We start from the raw sequence: 20,979 nt of genomic DNA on the forward strand, positions 1-20,979 counted from the left end.
AAGGAATCCCACAGTTACCACTGGGAATTGAATGCCATTGTTTATATCAAGGGTCTTATCTGCAATGAAATTGGGTCTTCGCTGGTGACCTGTGGGCTTTCCTGGAATGTATACCTTTTTTTAAAGTTTAGAGGATAATAGGAAGGATGCAGCAGAGAGATCCCATGCTTTAGAAACTTCCCCTAGAGCTTCTGGGGATTTTCTAGGTCTGCTTAGCGGATCCCACCTAGCCCAGATTCAACTCTCCACAGTTAAAGGCAGGAAGAACTAGACGAATAGCTTATAGGGTCAGACAGGCAGATGATCACAAATCAGAAAGATCAAATCTTTTAATCACACTGAATCCTACTATTAAAAATACATTGTGTGTTTTAGCTGGAAGAATACACATTCGTAGAAAGTGAGGAAAAAACATTTTTAGTAGCCAACTTAATGTTTTGTTTATTTGAGCGTAGTCCCTTGAAAAGGCAACAATATCAGAATCTATAATGTTCTCTTTGGGGTAGAAATTATTAAGTCTCAAAGGAGGAAATATGACTGTTATTTGGGTAGAAATCAATTTTCTTTACAAAGAAGTACTGCAGGGGTTTTTTTACTCTTGCCAGTAACTGGCAGCCTATAGACAATTAGAGTCTTAGATGTGAAGAAAGGAAAAGACCAACTGGTTTGTCCATCCTAATGTGCTTCATTCATCCTGTGACCCAAACATTGTTGTGAAGCTCAGACTAAGATTATCTTCTCTAAAATAATTCAGTAGCATAATTTGTCCTTGGTGTACACACACATACTTTTATTACATATTTAGATGTACGAAGGTCTAATAGTTTTGTTATTTTAGAGGAATGCAGTACTTTAGATGGTTTCTTTTTTACTGTACATAAGTTTTTCAGATGAACTAGAATCATGGACAGAGAGAGACTTCTTTTTCTTTTCCTTCCCCATGTGGGAACCCCTCCAGGAATGATAACTTGAGCTTTGTTATCTGTCTGTTGCTTTGACAAGATGAATGAAGAGAGCATCATTTTTTAGTTCAGACAACTGATTGCCATTTGCTCTGGGAAGTTATTTAATGTTACATTCCTATTCTATAGTAGTTAGAATTATAAAGATACCTTGTATATGTACCTAATTAAAGTGTCATGGGCATTAAATGATTCACTATATGCAAAAGTACTTTGTAAATTTCATTGTGCCGTACAATTACAAGTTCAGAAATTGATATACCAAAACCATAAAGATGTCATCGAATGCATGTAGGACCTTTTCTTCAAGCTTGTTCAAGTGTTCTTCGTTATTACTAGTAAAGAATTCCCTTGAACTTTTAAAGTAAATTTTCTCTTAGATTTATTTCTGCTATCAGTGACTTCCCTTATCATATTCCCTCATTATTCGAATTTCTGTGATTCCATTCTTTCTACTAATTGTCATAGCACCAGAGTTCTCTGTAAACTGATTGGAATATTTCTTTGTCTTTAGAAAGGAGACATCATAGACATTATCTGCAAAACGCCAATGGGGATGTGGACAGGGATGTTGAACAATAAGGTGGGAAACTTCAAATTTATTTATGTGGATGTCATCTCTGAAGAGGAAGCAGCTCCCAAGAAAATAAAGGCACACCGAAAGACTGGAAAGGAAAAACCCAAGACTCTGCAGGAGTTCCTAGAGAAGATTCACCTTCAGGTTAGCAAACCTGTGACCTATTTGATTCTGGTGGTATCTGGATGGGATAAATAAAAAGAAAGGATCGGTGTTAAAAAATATAGGGCTTACAGCAAAGGAAAATCTGCTTTCCAAGAAGACTTCTTATTTCTCCTTTATTACTTTTATTACACAAGGACAGGTCTTGATATAACCTCCTTTGGACTAAACTCTAATGGTACTTAGCAGTGACAGTAGAGATTAATGTTGAGACAGTACTGTGAAAAATTAGAAATACCTAGGAGAATAAGAGGTCCAGAGAAAATATGTAAATGAGAATGTTACAGAGAGTATGAGAGTAAAGGTAAAAATCCAGAGAATTGAAAGGAAAATATGGAAAGAAAATTACATTTTCTGTAGGGCAAAGATCAAAAGCAAGTCAAGAGAAGATAACTAAATATAATTGTTTCAAAAGCAATTTGTTAGGAAATAGTGGTCATTATGTCCCCATGATGATTATGTTAAGGAAATTGTGTTGTCTGTATTTATAATCCAATTATTTTCTTGTTATATTAGCAAAATTTTTATGAAATATCTACCTTGTTCAATGGTGTGTACATGCAATTTACCTAGCCTCACTCAATTTACTGTTTCGCAATCCATTTCTAATATTAATGCAGCAGTACTCTGAGAGTTTTCAAAACTCATCAAGGCAATAACCAATTAAACTTTCCTTAATTGTTTCTCCTGAATTATCTAGTTATACTCGACACACGACCTAGGCCTTCCTATATTACTTTTGGTGCCCCCACCCCAGATGGGGTACTGCTTGGATGAAGTACAAGTTTCAAACCTGCTTCTTCTTTTTGAGTGTTCTGTGACCTATGAGAAAACCAAGGTCTAAGGAAGTGAAATAACTTACTCAAGAACCCATAATCAAATGGTTATGTCAGAATGGGGACTTTGGTTTCTCGGTTCTAATTCAGTGCTCCTAAGAGACATCATTTTTAAAAGAAGTGGTACTTTTTCTTTCTCTCTCTTTCTCACTTAGATTTGGTGGGTGGGGGATGGTAAAAGGGGCTGGCAGTTATTCCTGATTACTTAAAACTAAGGGTATTGAAATGATGATCAAGTAAAATGGAAGGAAGTTTTGAGGAAATTGTAGAGCATTCAACTTCCCTTTGCATTTTTATTCTGTTAGAGAGAACAGAGGTTACAAAAATAACATACAGACTCAGAAATCAGAAGCCTGTGAATTTTAAATTAATACATATTGATGCAAATGATGGACAAACTATACATGCTGAGAAGAGAAAACTTCAGGGAAAATATTTTTCCCAACCACAGTGCTTTTATAACCATAGTGACTTTCTAATTAAATAGAAAGTCTGGAATTCCTTAGGTTTATATAATGACATTCACCAAATGCTAAGTCTATTGTTCTGTGCCTATTTCAAATTCATTTTTTAAACTATCCCAAGACATTAGTGGGGGTAAATTATTTTTGCAAGCCAGCAAACAAGAAAAGATGTAGATTCAGAAATATTACTACAATTACTCTTTTAGAAGCATTTTATTGATAGACGTAAGGACACGCTAGCTTTGTCGATTGAGCTATTTGAGAAGTGAAGAAATGCCAAGTGGGATGAATGATTCCGCTCTTTAATTGATCCATGATTTAGCACTGCACGGCTTAAGGTAATTATTTCTTCTTTACATTTGTCCTTCCAGAAGGTGGCAATTCTCCAACATACTCTTATAAATGCCCTAGAGTTCATATGTGGAGAACTAGTACAGAGTAAAATAAAGTTAAGCAAAAGTTCTGTCGGTGCCTTCGGTGTCCATATGCACTTCTACACTTTCTTTAAACCTAAAGAGAACTCAAAATAAAATATTTGAATCTAACTAGTTTATATTATACATATTTTTCTTCCCCATAGGAATATACCTCAACACTTTTACTCAATGGTTATGAGACCTTAGAAGATTTAAAAGATATAAAAGAGAGTCATCTCATTGAATTAAATATTAAAAACCCGGAAGACAGGATGAGATTACTATCAGCTGCTGAAAATCTCCTTGACGAAGAAAGTAAGTGTGCACCCCTACTTTTCTCCTTAGCTGAAAATCGCAGTTCAATGTAAATAGGAAAATTATTAAAAACAAAGCCCCAGTTTTGTTTACGGAGAATCCTATCCAGCATTCTTTTCGATAAAATAAGTATTTTCTTACTTATTTGGAAACAACAACACTGGTCAAGTCTATAATTAGGAAGAGGACTTTTTTCCCTTCCTGGACTCAGAAAATGGAGAGACTTCTCTGGGCATCTCATTTAGAGTCTGCAGAGCTATTAATTTATCCACAAGAGGATGTCTGCATTCCCAAAGACTGAGGGAGTTAGAGACAAATATTTAGTGACAGCATGAGCCATTAGTGAGAAATGTCATATGCAACTTTTGTAGAACAGTGCCGAGCATGGCTCTAGCTAATGAGCCTTCGCCCCACACAGGAAAATTCACTTCATTACCATATGGTCACATCTTGTATGTGTTTATAGTAAGCTTTCAAAACGTTATAATAGCTTGCAAAAATATTCAGCACTCACTTTTATTATCTGAGATGGTTCTCTGTATTTTTAAGTATGAACTGAAGGTAGAGTAATGCGTGCACATTCACTTACCAACTGGGTTTGTAAAGACAGGATAGCTTTTGGCACTACCATTGCCCAATCTGAACACTCTTCTCCCTGAATCTGGTCCGGCTTCTGAAACCCTGAGCTCAGGACCTACCAAACTCCTCAAGGAATATTTTGTAAGGAAGAAAGAGGGATGTAGGGACTTTTTTTTTTTTTTTAAAGAATTTGTTTATTTATTTGACAGAGAAAGATCACAAGTAGGCAGAGGGGCAGGCAGAGAGAGGAGGAAGCAGGCTTCCCACTGAGCAGAGAGCCTGATGTGGGATTCGATCCCAAGACCCTGAGATCATGACCTGAGCCAAAGGCAGAGGCTTAACCCATTGAGCCACCCAGGTGCCCCGGGATGTAGGGAATTTTAAAGAAGAAAAACAACTCAGATCATCTCATCCAGCTTTCTCGTTCAAAAATAATATCACTCATAATCATTAACTATTTTTTTGAACCTGTTCTCCGAGTCAAACGTTGAGCCAAGATCTTTACATGTATGATCTTGTTTAATGTGCTCCACGGTTTGGCGAGGTAAGAGAGTCCTGTCCCGTATTTATGATGAGAAATGGAGATATAAGTGACTCGTCCAAGCTCACACACGGTAGTGAATTGTGGCGAGCCGGGACTGGTGTTTGTGATGCTACTCTACTTTCTACAAATAACAGCCCAGATGGAGAGCAAGGAGGAAAGTTGTATTTAGGACCCAGGCCTCCTGACTGTCTCTCAGTAGGTTTTCCCACATCCAGTCTCAGATGCTCCAAAATGGGCATGGTTACACAACACGTGTTTCTACACTGGCCTTTTATCTAGCAGGAATAAATTTACTTTTTTGGAAACCGCATCGCGCTTTATTCTTACTTGCTGTCTTGAGCTTGCACAGAGCTTTGTCCTTTCCAAAGAGCTTCCGCACGTAAGGCTAATTTGACACCTGCTGAAGTTACCCCATTTTAGGCCCAGGCGTTCACGAGCGTTCTTTGATGTTGTGGGGAGAGGAGAGGGGGCTGAGGTCACAGAGGCAGACAAAGGTCAAACGTAAGAAGGCAGCCAGTTTCCTCAATAGTACAAGCCAAACAGTCCTGATCTGTGTAAACTGACGTAGCAGAATCTCTGAGGTAAATGAGGCGGTTTCTTTCACATCTTGTCGTTTCAAAATGTGGTTCCACACTAAGTGATGTCAGGCTAAGAAACAGATCCTGTAGATTTCTTGGAATTGGTAATGTGCAGTATCATTGTCAATACCCTCCAGAATAATTTGATGTTGAAGTAGAGGTAGGGAAAGGGGTATTTTTCGAGCACTTGTAAATACATTGCTTTTCTTCGATAAGACCATCTATATAGGGATTTTGTCCATTTCACAGATGAGAAAACATTTCAGAGATGAATTTCAAAGAGGCCAAAAACAGCTAGCTAAGTAGCAGAGCTGAAGTTTTAATCAGAGGCAGTCTGCTATAAAAATCCAAGTTCTTTCTTCCACACATGCAAACTGGCAAATATAGAAAGAACAATGAATATCTGAAAATTGAAGTTTTCTACTGTGCCAGCTTTCTCAGGAGCTTCAGTTCAGTTTTCCATCTCAGAAAGTGGAAGTTCATACGTCAGTGAGAACAGAAACCTTGCAACAACATTATGCCTGCAAGGTTCAAGACAACTATGGCTGCATTGCAACAGGGCTGGTGGATAGGAAGGGCCAGAGAGCCTGGGTGAGAAAGGATTTTAGCCATGAAAACAGTGCTCAGTCTGGACCCACAGCGGGAAGATCGGTCCAGGGCCGGAGGCTTGGTCCGTGTGTGGTGTCCACTTAATTTCTTCATTCCCCCTCCCTCATCCCCCCTCTCCTTTCTATGTTAGTGAAAAAATAATGATGTATACATAAGAACATATATGAGAGCTAGGTGCAGTTCGAAAAACCATCTGACCCAAGTGCTTCCTTTGCAAGATGGGGAAACCAAAACCAGACTTCTCAAGGTCACAAGTCTAAACCCAGGCTCCCACATCTATTAAAAACACATTCTACTGTACCCTGGAAACAAAACACAGTATCTCCAAAGAGCAATATAAAATAGTACAAGTCCCCCGAATTATTTCCCTTATAAGACATTGGAAAATGGTATTTGAAGGTCACTAAAAGTTGATCATTTACCAATAGCCCGTAATGTACACATGGACACACACTGAGCCAAACGCTAGGGGATGAAAAATAAAAGAAAATGCCGATGCAACCAGTGTTCCTTGTCAACACACAACCCTGAGATTTTTCTTATTTTCATCTTACGGTCTAAAGTAGTATTAGAATATACATGTCAAAAAGATGCATATTGCATGTTAGGCTCTCCTGACTGAAAGCTATTTATCTTATATGAAACTGCTTTGCTCAAGAAATAAAGAAGAATGACTTCTATTTGTTGATAAGATGGTGAGTTCTGATGATTCGGCCCCATGCTGCTGCCGTGCATGCTTATTTTTATCTATTCTCTACTCTGTGAATCATATCTCCTACAACCATGCTCAAGATTAAATGCACAACCTTCATGTACCTTGAATGATAAAGACCTTGAATATATGGTTATATAAAACTAAGATATTATTAAAAACAAATGCATGTCACAGTCATGGGTTAAAAATAGTTTTGTGGTGTGTATGTGTGTGTGTATTAAGAATGGAGCATGCAAATTGGCCAGGATTTTATGTATGCATTTGATCTTGATCATTGAAGATAGTTTGGGGAAGGTCCATAAATTCCTAGTTTAAAGCTTCAGTGCCTCTTAAGATTGGGAACTGGAAAGTTTTGCTTTACCAACCCTCCAGTATAAAAATTGAGGAGAGTGGACACCTGTTTGCCAGGCAAGAGTTAAAACTTTGACATAATGGAGGAAAAACTGCAAGCCCCATGTGAGCCTTTAATATACCTGGAGGGACCAAGAGGGCAGGGGGAGTGGGACAGGGACCAAAACAGAAACCTAATACTTAGGGCAAGCAACTTTCCTTTTCTCTTAGGCCACAACAGATAGCATTGTACCCACTCTGACCTTGAACACGAAAACTGGATTAAACTTTTTAGGCCACAGCTTGACAGGAGGTAAAGTTGTTTCTCCTAAAAGCTGATAGAAGGGCTGGTGAGGGGTGTTAGCACTGATTACAGGATTACCTCTGGAGGAGGATAACGACTTTGGGGTTCTGCAATCCCGCCAAGGCCAATACCTGAACTTGAACTTGCTGAACTTGCTCCCGTGTTGCCTTAGGAGAGAGCAGAATTAGGTCACAGGCTTCCCCAGCTGGGAATCTAGATGAGGCTAGACGGAGAAGAAAAATTGGGGTGACACTCAGCTTTTGAAGGGTCAAAAGAGCAGAATCTATTTATTTGGTGCACATTAGGCTTTCTCTATTTATCACCTGAATTTTAAAATGGTTTGTCAATTTTAAACAATTTTAAAATCGTTTGATTAAAGATTCCCAGTAAGAAAAGAGAATGTGTGTGTGTGTCTGTGTGTGTTCGTGCGTGTGTTGTTCATAAACGCAACCTTCGGGACACCTTTGCCTTGCTAATAAATGCTTCTTGCAAATAATTAGAGAGTTAACTGCTATTAATAGTAAATATTTTCTCTTTATTCTGAACTCTTTCCTCTTTTCTCACATTTAGAGGCACTTTGATGTGTCTTAAAAGTGTGTCTATGAGAATGCGTGCTATTGTCCTCAGGGAAAACGTGTGATGGAAATATCGTGTTCTCCATCGAAGCAGAGGAATAATTAAATTTTAAATCGGAGGGGGAAAAAAGAAAGACTTAGTAACTGAAGGAGCAAACTGTCCTAGAAGCCACGGATCATGTATTTGAGGGAGCTGCAACCTTTGTTTGCGGCGCTCAGTGAAGAGGAGAGGGGGAAGGGCGGCCTGTGTGCCAGGCTGTTGGCACCAGCTGTGGTCACAGCAGCTCCGCTTGCTCAACTATCCCCAGTTGTGCCTTCCTGCCTGCCTACCTGCCTCAAATGACTCAGGGCAAGAGGCAGGTCCCAGCCAGGAGCCTGGAGCACGAGCTGCCCGCAGGGGAGATTTGCAGCTACGCCAAGCAGCAGTCCAGCAGTTGGCCTGACAGCGTGCCAGGGTAGCCTGGTGCCCCAGCCCCTGACATGCAGGCCTGGTGTTTCCAACCCACCTGCCATATGATTGGAATCTAGATTCCAGAAGCGTGCAGCTTTGAAGAAATGCAGGCTAATCATCCGCATACACGCAGTAGAGAAGGCACACGGGCATCTGACGTTTGTGTATTTATAAATATGTATTTTATATATATATCTCTAGTTGTAGCCATTTAGCTTTATGCAATTCAGTTTCTTCAGATTTCTTTTTCGTTTTACCTAAATTACATCTTGGGGGGGTGGGGCACGCAAAATTTCATTTACGATTGATGCCGTTTTCCGTATAATACAAAAAATAAAATGAAATGTAAACATTTTTAATCTCCTATCAGAGCACAGTGCCCAGAGTGGAGAGGCCATAGAATTGTCACCTCAGTCACCTAAGGCACTTGTAATGCACTTGTTTTTATATTGCACTCTGATGGTGCGCTAGGGTACTTTGTAATGATAACCCTGGTCAAACAAGACTGAATCTTCTGTTACCAGTGCCTTCCCCAAAGCCCCTCCCACTGTGCTTTGCATTGAGTAGGTGGTTTACAGATGCTTGTAGGATGAAAAACAGCAACGACAACAACAACAAACAAAAACACCCAGCAACAACAAAACAACAAAATCTTGCAGAATGAATTAACACGGAGGGAATAAAGAGATTTGTAAATCATAAGGAAGCTTTTTTCTGATTATAAACCTGAAGTCCCTAGCCATCCCGCCTCACAGATAAAAAAAGTTTTTGTAGTAGGCAGATGGGTGTTGGTATGGGTTGTCAAGATCTATGTCGCGTGTATGCTCACTGTGCTGCCTGTGTATATGCAAGAGTGTAAATGAGTACATCTCTAGAGGACAATAATGTAAAACCTATCAAAGTTTGAGATGTGCATACTTTTGTATCCAGAAATTCCAGTTTTAGGAATTTGATGAATTTCAACATACAAACGCTAAAACTGCGAGTTAAACTATTACTACTTTTAAAGCATGAACTTCCATCAGTAACTGATTTGTTAAATTAATTAGTATATGCAAACAAGGTCCTACAAAGATACTAAGCGAATATAATGCGTACTGACATAAAAATATGTTTAAAACGGGGCACCTGCATGGTTTAGTCAGTTAAGTGTCTGCCTTTGGCTCAGGTCATGATCCCAGGGTCCTGAGATCCAGCCCCGCATCAGACTCTCTGCTCAGCAGGGAGTCTGCTTCTCCCTCTTCCGCATCTCCTGCTTATGCTCTCTCTCTCTAATATATAAACTTTAAATAAAATACATTTTAAAAAAATGTATTTAAAATGTATTACCATTTAATGGTAATACCATTTAACATTAAATGATAAAGGCAAATTGTAGATCAGTAACATACAGGATAACCCTATTTTTGTCAAATAATAGTTTTTTAAAATCATGAAATCAGGTTGTTTCCCACCATCTCAATAGATTATTCTATAATAAAAATGAAATTAATTCCCCCAGCTCCTAAAGAGGAAATATATAATGATAGTTTTTAATCTTACTTAAAATAGTTTCATCCATATGGGTCCAATATGACATTCAACCAAAGGTAAATATTTCCTGGGACCAAAGCCTTCCATAGGGGTGTCTACTTGGGCAGAGTGGCACCCGCGCTGGTGCTGAGCAGTTAGATCTCAGATGAGTGTGCCTCTGCCCTTACCAAAGCAGTCGGCATGGTACAATGGGAGGTTGCTATGAATGGGAGTGCAAAGATTCACTCTCTGGCCCGTATCTCATCAGAAGGTAGACTCTGCTGTTACATCACAAAGAGAGGGGCACCTGGATGGTTAAGCCTCTGCCTTCGGCTCAGGTCATGATCTCAGGGTCCTGGGATCAAGCCCCGCATCAGGCTCTCTGCTCAGCAGGGAGCCTGCTTCCCCTTCTCTCTCTGCCTGCCTCTCTGCCTACGTGTGAGCTCCCTCTCTGTGTCATATAAATAAATAAAATCTTAAAAAAAGAAAAAAAAGATGCAAAGAGAGATGTTCAAAAACAGGGAGCGGCATTTCAACTCCTATTCTCCCATGGCCTCGGGAAAACAAGAGCAACTGGTTGTTATTCCATGAAGGGATTCCTGTTTTCCATTTGTTGTTTTTCCAAATGACATGAATACCAAAAAGTCATTATTATAAAACTAACACGTTCAGGTGATTTAAGGATGTGCTTAAGATGAAATCAGAAATAACTTAGAGTTGCGCCATATTGTCTACTGAATGGTCCTCCTTGAACAACATTGCCTCTGGACAAATAAATACAACCATAGATACCTAGAGAATGTCTGAGTTTTGTTCTCAGTGACCCAAGTGGGGCTCCAACATGAAGCTAGGGTTTTGTGCAATTCTCAGAGAGGATGACATAGGCTTGGTTTTGCCTCTTTGAAGATGGCACCAGGAGAGAAGAAGGGGACAATAACTGAAAGAGCCAAGAGATATCTTCATTTGAATTTCAACAAAATTTGTTATTTGATCTTTAATACCTATTTCCTTTAATTAACCTAAACATCACAATCTTTTTATTTAAAAAACTGCTTTCTGAGCACTTGCATTGGCCAGGTATTTTCTTATGCCCCGTAGATTGCATTATTTTATAGTTTCCCCAAAGAACCAGGAGCCTAAAGAAACAAAAACTTCATACATAAGGCACAAAAGACAGTAAAGTCAAAATCTGGAATATTTGTGTGAAGAAAGTTGAGAAAGAAACCTATGTGAATATAGGACAGATTTCTCTCTTTTGGATATGAGAACTTTTCCCAGAATTAGGATTTAGTTTGAATTCTTTAAAGCTTTCTTCACATTTAATATAATTGAGATTGCCTATACTTAATTAATTAAATGTCACAATTCCAATATAATTATTTTATGAATATTATATTAGCTGTCTTCTGTTTTAATCACCATGCCACTTTTTATCTTTATCGATGACTATCTTAAAATGTTGAGCCACGGGCTTTACATGATTCCATAAAAATCTGGGTAAGAAATAAAATATTTTAATATTCAAATGAGTTCTTTATGACAAAATATCTCCTAAATAATCTCCTCTTAACCTGATTATTCTTAACCTTAACTTAACCTAATTTTATTATCATTATATAGAGTACAGAAATGTTTGGGGCTGCTTTCTGGCCTTCTGATGATGTTTGCTCTTAGCTGCCAGCAACAAGAGACACACTTTTCCAAATTATTTAATATTTTCCAATATACCTAGATTTGAAAATGTATAGCCTTTGGAAGATTTGCAAACCATGCAGGGGCTTTACTGAAAAACTATACCGTCTTAATTTTTTGTTGTTTTTTAATTGAAATATAAGACATTATAGGTGATGAGAGAAATAAAGAGAAAATCTATCTAAAATGTTAACACTTTCATTTGTGAATTATAAGCATAAGTCTGTTGGTCTTCACATAATTTTATTAATAGAATACTTAATCATATAGATTGTTCTTTTTAACTTAACATTTTATCAGAAACATTTTGATATTAAAAAACGCATTCAAATCTCATATGGTAAGTCTGTAATTTTGGAGGCAAACTGTTTCTTATTCCAGTGTGTTATTTGCCTGGTTAGCTCAGATGATTGGACCATGGGCCAAAACTGATGAAGGTTATAGTTTCAATTTCTAGGTAGGTCAGTTAGCTTTACTCTGTTTCATGGCCACATGAAGGGACTAAATGACTTAGAAAGAAAATGTGGACATAATGGCCTGAATTTATCCCCTGTGCTGGAAAAAGTACCCATAGTACAAGACCTAGGTTTGTGCCAATCTGGAAGTCATTAGCATCAGGACAGAAAAAACAACAACAAAAAATAAAGCAAAAGAAGGAAAACCCTGAGCCCCCCCAAACACAAAAACTGAATTCTATATAGCTTTCATTTCCATAATATAACATAATGACCTGCCTTTTCTTTTTATAGTTAGAGTCGAGGGGCTCCAGCTGATCACCTGCCTAAAATTATTGCAAGCCTGGTGGGAAGCATTCAAGGAGGCAGAGTCATGTTTTCATTTCATTAGGAAATCATTTAGCAAATTACTGCTGTCCTGTAAATTGCTGCGCTGCGTAACTTTCATACTGAGAAACTATTTCCCTTTTTTCATAAAAATTGCAGATAAAAGGTTCCTATAATAAATAACCTGTATTTAAAACAAACCAATTCCCAGAATTTTGGGACGGTGATAGAGCACTTCTCAGGTGAAAATAAAAACAAATACATTTTATTACCAATATTTAAAAACTATATATTCTCTGTTAAAGTCAGATTTTCATTTATTGTTTGTTTACTTTGTTACTCTTTGAGGGGAATGGAGAGAGGCTTCTGAAGACAAAATAACAAGCTAAGTACTTATTTTTGGAAAGAAAAAGAACTAAGTTTGGAAATCAGAGCTCTTTAAGCCCAAGTCTTATATCTTGAAGAGAGTCCCACAATCAGTAATCAGCCTAAATAGAACACGGTATTGGGAGCAATTTTTACTATGCCAAGTTCTGTCTAAAATGTCGGTCTGAAGGGAAATAACTTAGTTCTTTTAATTTTGTGTCGAGGTGATAGGCCCAAATATAATCTGGGGAAAGATGGCCTAGGATCACATTCCAAGTATGGTAAACCCTGCTGATATAGCAGTAAGCATTACAAAAGGACTAATTTCTCTGGCCTTTTCCAGAAGCACTTGGATAATGAAACAGAGCTGGTTCTTCCACTTCCGTGGCAAGAAGACAGAAAAGCAGAGGCAGGGGAGAAATCTTTCCGTCAGAGAAAGAGGTCCCATTTCAGTGCTGTCTTTTTGTAATAGAAGGCTTTGGAAACAAAATTGAATGACTGATATTCACAAACATTAATGGATATTAAGAAGTTTCACCCTAAACTTAAAGATTGCTAAGACTAATAAAGAGGAAATGCTTCATGGTGGCTAAAATTTTTAAACAGTCACATTCAATGCATAGTAAAAGTAAAGGTCTTGATATCTAGAACTTGTTATAACATCACTGGACTTAAATATCTGATACTTGAGTCCAAAACGTTAAAAATGTTGTGCAAACAGGGAGAAGATTCAGAAGAATGGCCTAAGCATGGTTTTATTGTTGCAAATTAAAGCTTTGAGGAAAAGAGTAAAAGAACTGTTATGATTCAGTTTGAAGATGAGTCGACGAAAATGATCTTTATCATTTTTCCCAACCTTTCTCAACCACTGTTCCTCATCTAAACCACAGAGTCCAAAAACTAATGTGACTCTTTTCTCAGTTCTTCTGTGGGTGGTACATAAAAGACTACCATTCTAGATCCATTGAGGAGATGTGAATTCATTACATACAAGGCTGCCTTCGGGCAGCACGGCTCAATTCTCTCTCGTAAAGTATGTTGATAACAATTGGATACACAGTAGAACATGATGTTGGCAAGATATCTGAAGCCTAGAAAATGCAGTTAAAGAAGCAGGGTGTCTGTAGACAAGATAAAGGGTGGATTTCCTAAAGCTAAATGACTTAGCATTTTACTTTTATAGAGTCTGTTGAGGAAAATTACAGTTTCCTTCTTCCAGGATTTTGGAGCTGGGATTTATTTTCTTCTCACCAGAATAGGATGAAGTGCGTAGTCTTGGAAGGCGGAGGTCTTGTCCCACCCTGCAATGGGTGCGTTTGGTTCTTCCCAAGTGGAGTTATTCAAATGTCTAACGTGGAGAAGCTCTGAGGGTAGAAGGGGAAAGAACTAGATATGCTGGTAGGGCTGATGGGTGGTGGCCTCAGATACATCTCCTCCCCGAGGAACCCATCTCATGATGTGGGGAAGCACACGTTTGCCCAAGTCAGGGAAGTCAAGGAAAGAAACTTGACGTTGACCAAGAGAACTCTGACAGTAAAGGCTTCTGGAGAAGATTAGAACTTTATAGTGCTGCCTAGGTTCTTCAAAATATCTTTTGTGACATCTCTAGTATTAATTTCAAGGAAAATGTCTATTGAATCTAGAATACTGACTTAACACAGTTACCAATTTGAATATAAATAATTGTTCTTCAGAATTATAAAGATGTAGAAAGACAAACTAAATAAGGCAGAGTCAACAAAAATGGTGGTGTTTTACTATCTAAAAGCAACGTGGTTTCTATGTTAATTTTCATGGTGAATGCAGACATAGGAAAATTTTGAATACTTTTAAAGTTTTTTTTTAGTTAAATTCCAAGTAATTGAAGTCCTACTATCTGTTGTTGCCCAAAGAGATATTTTATTCATGACTCCACGTTATCATGATTCTAGAACTGTCCACAAAGATCACTATTGAGTTGGATTATACATTTAAACTACAAGTGACTTTTTCTAATGTTACTTTAAGGAGTATTTGGACAAGGCATCAGTCAAACTGTGGATACAATCTGCTTTCTCTGGCAACTTATCATTAATGTAAAATGAGAGTCCATATTGATCTTTGCTTATGCAAGCAGTTCACATGAATTCCATGAAACTGCAAGTGAGCAAAAAAAAAGACAAACTTTGTCTTCTAGGAAAGCAGGGCTTGAATATTTGAGTGCAAATATCTCTTTTATAATAAACAAATATATTGTTTACTCACGGAAGTTTCAAATGTAACGAAGTCAAGGATGGTACAGTTAAAATAGCTCAAAGACGAATGAGTACATGAATAAAACTTGTTTTGCCTTCTCTTAACTGCTGCCCTCTTTTCCATTTACAGCTATTCAAGAGCAAGAAGATGAATCTGTGCCCCTATCCTTAAGCCCAGACAACTCCCTAAATAAGTCACAGTTAGACGACTGCCCAAGGGACTCTGGTTGTTATATCTCATCAGAAAATTCAGATAATGGCAAAGAAGATCTGGAGTCTGAAAATCTCTCTGACATGGTACGGAAGATTACTATCACAGAGCCAAGTGACTGAACACACATTCTCAACTATATATCTACAAACGCATTCCATTTTAACTCTACTTGAACTAAAAGATCAAATAAATGGGAGAGAAAGAAAATATTTGGCGATACAACCTAAAGAGAAAGTGTTTTAATCTGAATGATTTTATATAAAAGTTCATGTCTCTAACATTCCCAATTATTGTAAATAGTATGTATATTTATTATTTTAAATGCTACGTGTTAATATTTCACTTGCCTGTATTAGAAAAGGCATAGTATAAGTCTTTGATATGTGTGACATAAGCTATATTCAGCTTTGTTTAAGTGTGAAATGATAAATTCTGCAGGAATAATCTCTTTTTTTCATACTTGTTGGTTTTGCATTTGTGTCTGTTATTCAATAAATAGTAATGAAGCATGTGTCTGTTTAACCAACTGTCCAAGCAGCATTCACACTCATTTTTATACTTAATGGGAAAGCGTGAGTTAATACTGGAGACATTTTATCCTGATCCACAGTGGAGTTTCAGAAATTATTTTTTGTTAATTTCTTCACTGTTATGTGGTACAAAAGTATAGATAACAAGATATTGTTGACTCTCGTTGAGTAAAATGAATTTTAATAATTGTACAGATGTTTCATCTTTAATTGTAAATATTTTTAATTGTGAAATACCTTAATTTTAAATAATAAAAAGAACTATGTGCATTTGTTATTTTCCAGACTACTAGTACTTAAATGTATTTTTATATTAGACCTCTAGACAAAATATCTATTACCAGAAGTTTTATAGTCTGTCTGATATATAGCATATATATGTGTATATGGATATACACATATATATATGATTCCCAAATGAATTACCTCACTTCCATCTGTCTCCTGAACCCCAGGTCTGTGTTATCCAACTTCCTGAACACTTCTATGTATTAGTCATCTCAGGCTGCCATAATAAAATATCATAGACTGGGTGGCTTAAACAACAGAAACTTATTTTCTTAGAATTCGGAAGGCCAAAAGTTCAGGATCATGTTGCAGCACGGCTGGATTCTAACGAGAGCTCTTCCTGGCTCACAGATAGCTGCCTTCTCACCGTGTCCTCACATGTCAGAGATAGTAAGCTTTCCGGTGATTTTTTCTTAGAAGGGCACTGATCCAATCACGAAGGCCCCACCTTCACATCCTCATTTAAACCTAATTATCTCCCCAAAACACCATCTACAAATACCATATGTGGGGGGGGGGGCTAATGCTTCAACATTCAAATTTGTGGGGAAAGGAGTCCAACATAGGACTCTAGAAGCTTCAGATCAACATACCCAAATCTCTGACTTTTCTCTACAAATTTGTCTCTGCTTCTTTATTCCAAACAAAGCTCTTTCTTTAATGACGCCAGTGCCCAACCAGTTACCCCAAACAGAAAATCATTTCTTATATCATCTCATATAGACCCTTCTCATAGATTCAATTCTCACAGATTCAGTATGTAATCAAGTCCTACCTCTTGAAGTCCTTTGCCATTCATGACTTTCTATCCCTTCCCATGGCTGCTGTCTTGCTTTGGAACCTCATGAGCTCATTTATGAAATAGTGCAATAGCTTTCCAACTGACCCCTCTTCTACCAGTGCCCTACCTTTTAATCCATCCTCCACACAACCTCCAGAAAGGTCCAACATTTGAATCAAATCATGACTTCCAGCTTGAAGTTGTTTTTTTGCTTTGTTTTGTTTTATAGCTCCTCACTATCTTCAGTATAATTTTTGAACTTTCTTCCAGGATATATAAGGTTCTTCTCAACCACTTTTTACCTACCCTATGAATCAGATCTTTCCTCCCCCTCCTCTCACTCTACACTCTCTATAATCTACTTGCAATTCCACAAATTCACAATTTCTTTTGTGACTTTTCTTATGCTATTTATTTTTCTGGAGTGGCTCCTGCTATTTTTTTTTTTTTTTTACATCCAAGAGTCTCCCTTTGTTTTCTGTTTTAAGATTCATCACAAAAGTCACTTACTCTGTGAAGCCTTCCATGATTTCCTTTGGTTTTCTCCTCTGGGTTTCTTTAGCAACTTGTATTTCTGTTGGTTATAGCATTTTATTATACTTTATCTATTTCAGAGGCACTTATCTTTCCACAAGACCACGATCTCCTTGTGACAGAGGTTACTTTGTTTAGCTTTGTAATCTCTGATGCCTGGTACTAGACCTGTACAGAGTGGGCATTTAGGAAGCATTTGCTGGAGGGCAACAAATATAATAATTTTTCCCATATAACCTATTCTGTATTTACATCTAAATCAATGTACTTAGTCTATAGGTAAATACTATCGTGATATAGGTAAATACTATATTTTGGTATAGGTATAATACAATATTATATATAATATAATACCTATATTATAGGTAAATACTATATTTTGAATGCTGGGAGACATTATTACACTGTTAATTTCTAGCATATTTTTCCAGATCCATGAGATTTACTCCCATATGCAGTGCTCAGGTCAGGAGTAAATCACATGCCTACTCCTATTCTTCCCCCTCCACAGCAGCAAATAGTGTTTCGATTTCAAATTTCCAACATGCTGCCTCCATCATGGTCCTGCTCCTGACTATGGCTACAACTCTAAATAGATTATTCTAGGACCTCCTTGGACACAGCACAGCCTCTGACCATAATTTTTAAACTTTAATCAACCTGCTGCCTCAGGGAATTCTAGAGAGTACAGCTTCTTTATGAGGACAGCAAGAAATTTGTAGGTTAGGAAGCATGTAAGGAACTGTTTGATTGTAAAATGGCAGAAATCACTGGTGAAGCTTACCCAGCCACAACTTCTTTTCCTTCAGAATAAAGATCTGGTACCCAGTTCGAGGATTTAGGGAAATGCTTTTGAGCAGAAGTGCTGCAAAGGCCTTGAGGAGGCTGAGGAAGAGAGACTGGATTCCTACAAAGAGAGAAGGAGGGAGGAGTGGAAACACCATGAGGTTCAAGTTGCCAGAAGGACGGCCCCATCAAATAGCACAATGTGGAAAGGACACCTGTAGCAAAAGCATATCTCACACTAAAGGAGTCCTGTGGCCCTCGATTTTACCTATTGGATCCCTGCGGCTCGCTTTCCTTGGGTTTTTCTCTTGACCGTGCAAGCTGGATAAAGAGAAGTAAAAAGGCTAGACATAGTTTAGCCAAAGTTGTAAGATAGTTGAAAGACTTAGACTTTTGGCTGCCTTCGACTAGGAGACAGACAGGAGTCTTAGCCTTTCAAGAGTGGATGGGAAGGTGGTTAGAAAGTGACATTTCCATGGTTCCCAGATGGCTTTGTGTTTCCAGGTTGAAATGTGGTGAGAATCCTGGCCTCAATCATTTCTTTATTCACACAACAATTCTGAGACATGGAACGCATATGCTGCCCAAGACTATGCCAATGAAGGCCTCTGGATCATAGAATCTGCACAAGAATCTTGCCATAGCCTGTCACTGGAATAAGCTGTCCTCAGTACAGAAAGATTATAAAAACTGTTCTGGGATGCCGTGATTGCTCTGATCCCAAGAACATCTTATGTTTACAAATTCAAGTGTATGGTGAAAGTATGCCTAGTTAGAGAAATTTTAATCCAGATAAACGGATAAAATCTCCATAATACTTTTTTTGTTAAGAACAAAAATGAACTCTTCAATTCTGCCCCCTCGATTCTATTGCCAATACAAGTACCAATATATTTTCACTCTGAAATTTGTTATCAGAAGCTTTTCTTTTTTATCAATTAAATTTCCAAGATAGTTAGTAAAATAACTCTTAAAACTTCTAAGATGATAGCTCAAGATTGTCAGGTTTTAGACAACATCTAATTCACTGAGGTTAGTCAAGCGCCTTGCAACTTCCTGAGTGAGGCCAAATTGATGACATGATGACATTTCATGTTGAGAAACTTCCGTTACAAGCCTAAGTTCTGAGAAAAATAGTATGAAGAAATTGTAGACACTCTGTCACACCACACACGCACACTCTTCCATCCCCTCCACACCAACAAAGAAAACAGTTCGACTAATCAGGACGCACAGGATGTCATGCTAGAATTATGTAAAGGTTGAGAGAAAAATGAATAGGAACTAAATATAGGTAAAAGAACAGCAGTTTCTAAATATGACCAGGTTTCCTGGTTACCAAAATAAGATAAAAGGAACCCTTACTTTAGGCTACCCCCTGTCCTACCATTGAATTCATCTGATCACATCCAATGTTGACCGAGAGGTCCTGGTTTGAGCACTGTGTGACTTTGTGTAAGTCACTTAGCCTCTGAGCTTAGGTTTTTTGGGTTTTCTTATCCTTTATGAACTACGATACTAACATTTCATATTTCTGTGTTGGCTAAATGAGATAATGTACACAAAACATTTGGCACAGTGCATGTCACGTGAATAAAAACTGATATCTGAACACAAAATGAAAGCAGTGCACATGTTACCATAATACAGGCCTGGGCTTGTAGTTATTTGAAATTCTTCAGACACTGATAGTCTGAGGGCTAGGACAACCGTGTTGTGCCACAGCAGTGAGAATCAGCGGATTTAACAGAACCTCACAGATAATGACCATTTTGTTATGACAGAATATTTCTTTGTCAGGTTCTGATTAGAAAGAGGTCATGTTGCATTTAGCTTTGATTCCTCACACTTGGCACATAATAGGAATAATCACTTTTTAAAAATATTTTATTTATTTATTTGACAGACAGAGATCACAAGTAGGCAGAGAAGCAGGCAGAGAGAGAGGGGGAAGCAGGCTCCCTGCCAAGCAGAGAGCCTGATGCGGGACTCGATCCCAGGACCCTGAGATCATGACCTGAGCCGAAGGTAGAGGCTTTAAACTACTGAACTACCCAGGCACCCCAGGAATAATCATTTTTAAAGACCAAATGATTTGAGTATATAAATAACTGCTTATATTCATGAATAAAATTAAATCAATGAAAGATGTGGGGTTATTACTCTTAATACTGCACCTTGGACCCTCCCCGGTCTTTATAATATGGAGTTGCAGCTCATTGTGCTATAGCCCACACAGAAGCCCTTAGAAGGACACCCTAAATGCAGATTTTTACATATTTACAAAGTTAATGGCACTTAGGCAAATGATCTGCTGTGGGAAAATCACAGTGCAGAGGAAAATACAAGCTTTTCATCACTCTCCCTTTCTTTCTTCATCATGCAAACTTCTCACATTTGAATCACCAACAGTCTGAGTATTAGTGCATCTGCGTGATGTCTATTATAAATTAAGAAGCCATGATGGAAAAATCTTTAAAATGGCATTAGGGTGTTCAGAGATCTCCTTTGACCTCCTGGGATCCCTGGTGGGCCTGAAATGCAGGGCACTGTTCCCTCATAGGGACGGAGTGGAATCCTGATGCAGAAGGCGAACGGGATCGTTTTCCTCTCCGACTTTTTGGGCACCACGCCAAGTGAATGGGCAGGAATCATTCCATTTGCAGAGTAAAATGGGGTGAAAAGCACTTCTGGCACACTTTGTCCATATAAATTATACTTGTTTGCAATTCATCAACTCCTTCTCTACTTTATATCCATATGTAATGTAAATGATCGTCTTTCTCTGAAGCTCCGTAATGATGCGCAGCTCCAAAATGTGATATAATCAGCTAAAAGAGAGC

General features: G+C 38.0%; 1 protein-coding gene across 2 annotated transcripts in view; it reads left to right on the forward strand.

Moving 5' to 3' along the window:
* Positions 1-16,024, forward strand: part of SAMSN1 (SAM domain, SH3 domain and nuclear localization signals 1) — a 143,978-nt gene extending 127,954 nt beyond the window's left edge. The window contains exons 11-13 of one of the 2 annotated variants that reach the window (XM_044251109.1): positions 1,477-1,683; positions 3,582-3,732; positions 15,134-16,024. In XM_044251109.1, the coding sequence (XP_044107044.1) occupies positions 1,477-1,683; positions 3,582-3,732; positions 15,134-15,336 (561 nt within the window). In that variant the 3' untranslated portion in view covers positions 15,337-16,024. The remainder of the gene's footprint in view (positions 1-1,476; positions 1,684-3,581; positions 3,733-15,133) is intronic. The other variant, XM_044251108.1, reaches the window with a different exon arrangement.
* The last annotated feature ends 4,955 nt before the right edge of the window (positions 16,025-20,979 follow it).

This window comes from Neovison vison, chromosome 6, assembly GCF_020171115.1.
Source record: "Neovison vison isolate M4711 chromosome 6, ASM_NN_V1, whole genome shotgun sequence".
NCBI lineage: Eukaryota > Metazoa > Chordata > Mammalia > Carnivora > Mustelidae > Neogale > Neogale vison.